Raw genomic sequence first — 1,366 nt, forward strand, 5'->3', positions numbered from 1 at the left:
CCCTATAGATGCCATGTGAAGGCTGCATGGAGAGGGACAATAGGAGCATGGATGCAACTATGGAGTTCCTCCTGCTCGGCTTCTCTGAGCTGCTCTGTCTGCGGGTCCTCCTTTTCCTTACTTTTCTCATTGTCCATTTGGTCACGTTGGCAGGGAATGTGATGATCTTCGTGGCAGTGGTTATGGAGCCTTCCCGTCCTCCCATGCTTTTCTTTCTCTGTCAGCTCTCTGTCATCGAGCTCTGCTATACCTTGGTCATTGTCCCTAAGACACTCCTCAGCCTGACAGTGGTGGATGGCAGCACCATTTCTTTCATAGGCTGTGCTGCACAGATGCACCTTTTTGTGGCTCTCGGGGGGGCTGAATGTTTCCTCCTGGTAGCCATGTCCTATGACCGTTACATTGCCATCTGTCAGCCACTTCACTACGTGGCTGTGATGAGTGAGGGGCTCTGCCTCAGGCTGGCTGTGGCATGTTGTCTGGGAGCCTTTGCTGTTGCCCTGGGGTTGACAGTGTCTGTTTTCCGCTTACCTTTCTGTCAGTCGCATCGTATCAACCACTTCTTCTGTGATGTCCCTGCTGTGCTGCACCTGGCCTGCACACGGAGTTACACCTCTGAACTGCCCTTGCTGGCTGCCTGTGTGCTCCTCCTGCTGCTCCCCTTCCTCCTAATCCTGACCTCATATGTTTGCATTGCTGCTGCTTTGTTGCGTGTCACCTCCTCCGTGGGAAGGGGCAAGGCCTTTTCCACCTGCATTTCGCACTTGACCATCACCTTGCTACACTATGGATGTGCCACCTTCATGTACATTCGTCCTAAGTCCAGTTACTCGCCAGCTCAAGACAAGATGGTGTCTCTGGTCTACACCAACCTTACTCCACTACTGTATCCCCTCATTTATAGCCTGAGGAACAAGGTAATCAGAGGGGTCCTCAGAAAAATGTTGAGGAGGAAGAAAATAGCTCAGCTGAACCGGGATACTATCAGGGCTGTGGTGTGTGTGCGTGGTAAATTTTAGTAGAACAAATACGTGCTTGTTGGACAATAGCACTATAATCATGTTAGAACCAGATTCTCCGTAGACTTCACTACAGCAAATATTCAGGCAGAATTCAATTTGCATCAATACATTTATGACAAAAAGACAGCGCTGCTAAAAAAACAACAAACAAACAAACCTAAAAAACCTTAAAAATACAAAAACCAAAACTGGTCTCTAATGTAACACTTCACCTAAGGGGAAATGCTTTAATGACTTATGAGGAAGAAGAGCTTTGATCAAGTTGTGGTCTTACTTCTGTGATCACATACACACTCATGCTTACATTCATGGTCACCTCAGTGCAATCAAAAGATCTATTTAAA

At 47.6% G+C, this 1,366-nt stretch overlaps 1 protein-coding gene across 1 annotated transcript; it reads left to right on the top strand.

Moving 5' to 3' along the window:
• The first annotated feature begins 8 nt into the window (after window positions 1-8).
• LOC104521124 (olfactory receptor 10AC1) lies at window positions 9-1,019 on the top strand. The gene has a single exon (XM_010163027.2). It carries the CDS (start codon window positions 9-11, stop codon window positions 1,017-1,019), a length of 1,011 nt encoding a protein of 336 aa, XP_010161329.2.
• The last annotated feature ends 347 nt before the right edge of the window (window positions 1,020-1,366 follow it).

This window comes from Antrostomus carolinensis, unplaced genomic scaffold, assembly GCF_000700745.2.
Source record: "Antrostomus carolinensis isolate BGI_N321 unplaced genomic scaffold, ASM70074v2 scaffold7542, whole genome shotgun sequence".
Lineage (NCBI taxonomy): Eukaryota > Metazoa > Chordata > Aves > Caprimulgiformes > Caprimulgidae > Antrostomus > Antrostomus carolinensis.

Bases quoted from the DNA above. Each gene is read 5' to 3' on its own strand.
- LOC104521124 (XM_010163027.2), top strand. From the start codon at position 9: ATGCCATGTGAAGGCTGCATGGAGAGGGACAATAGGAGCATGGATGCA.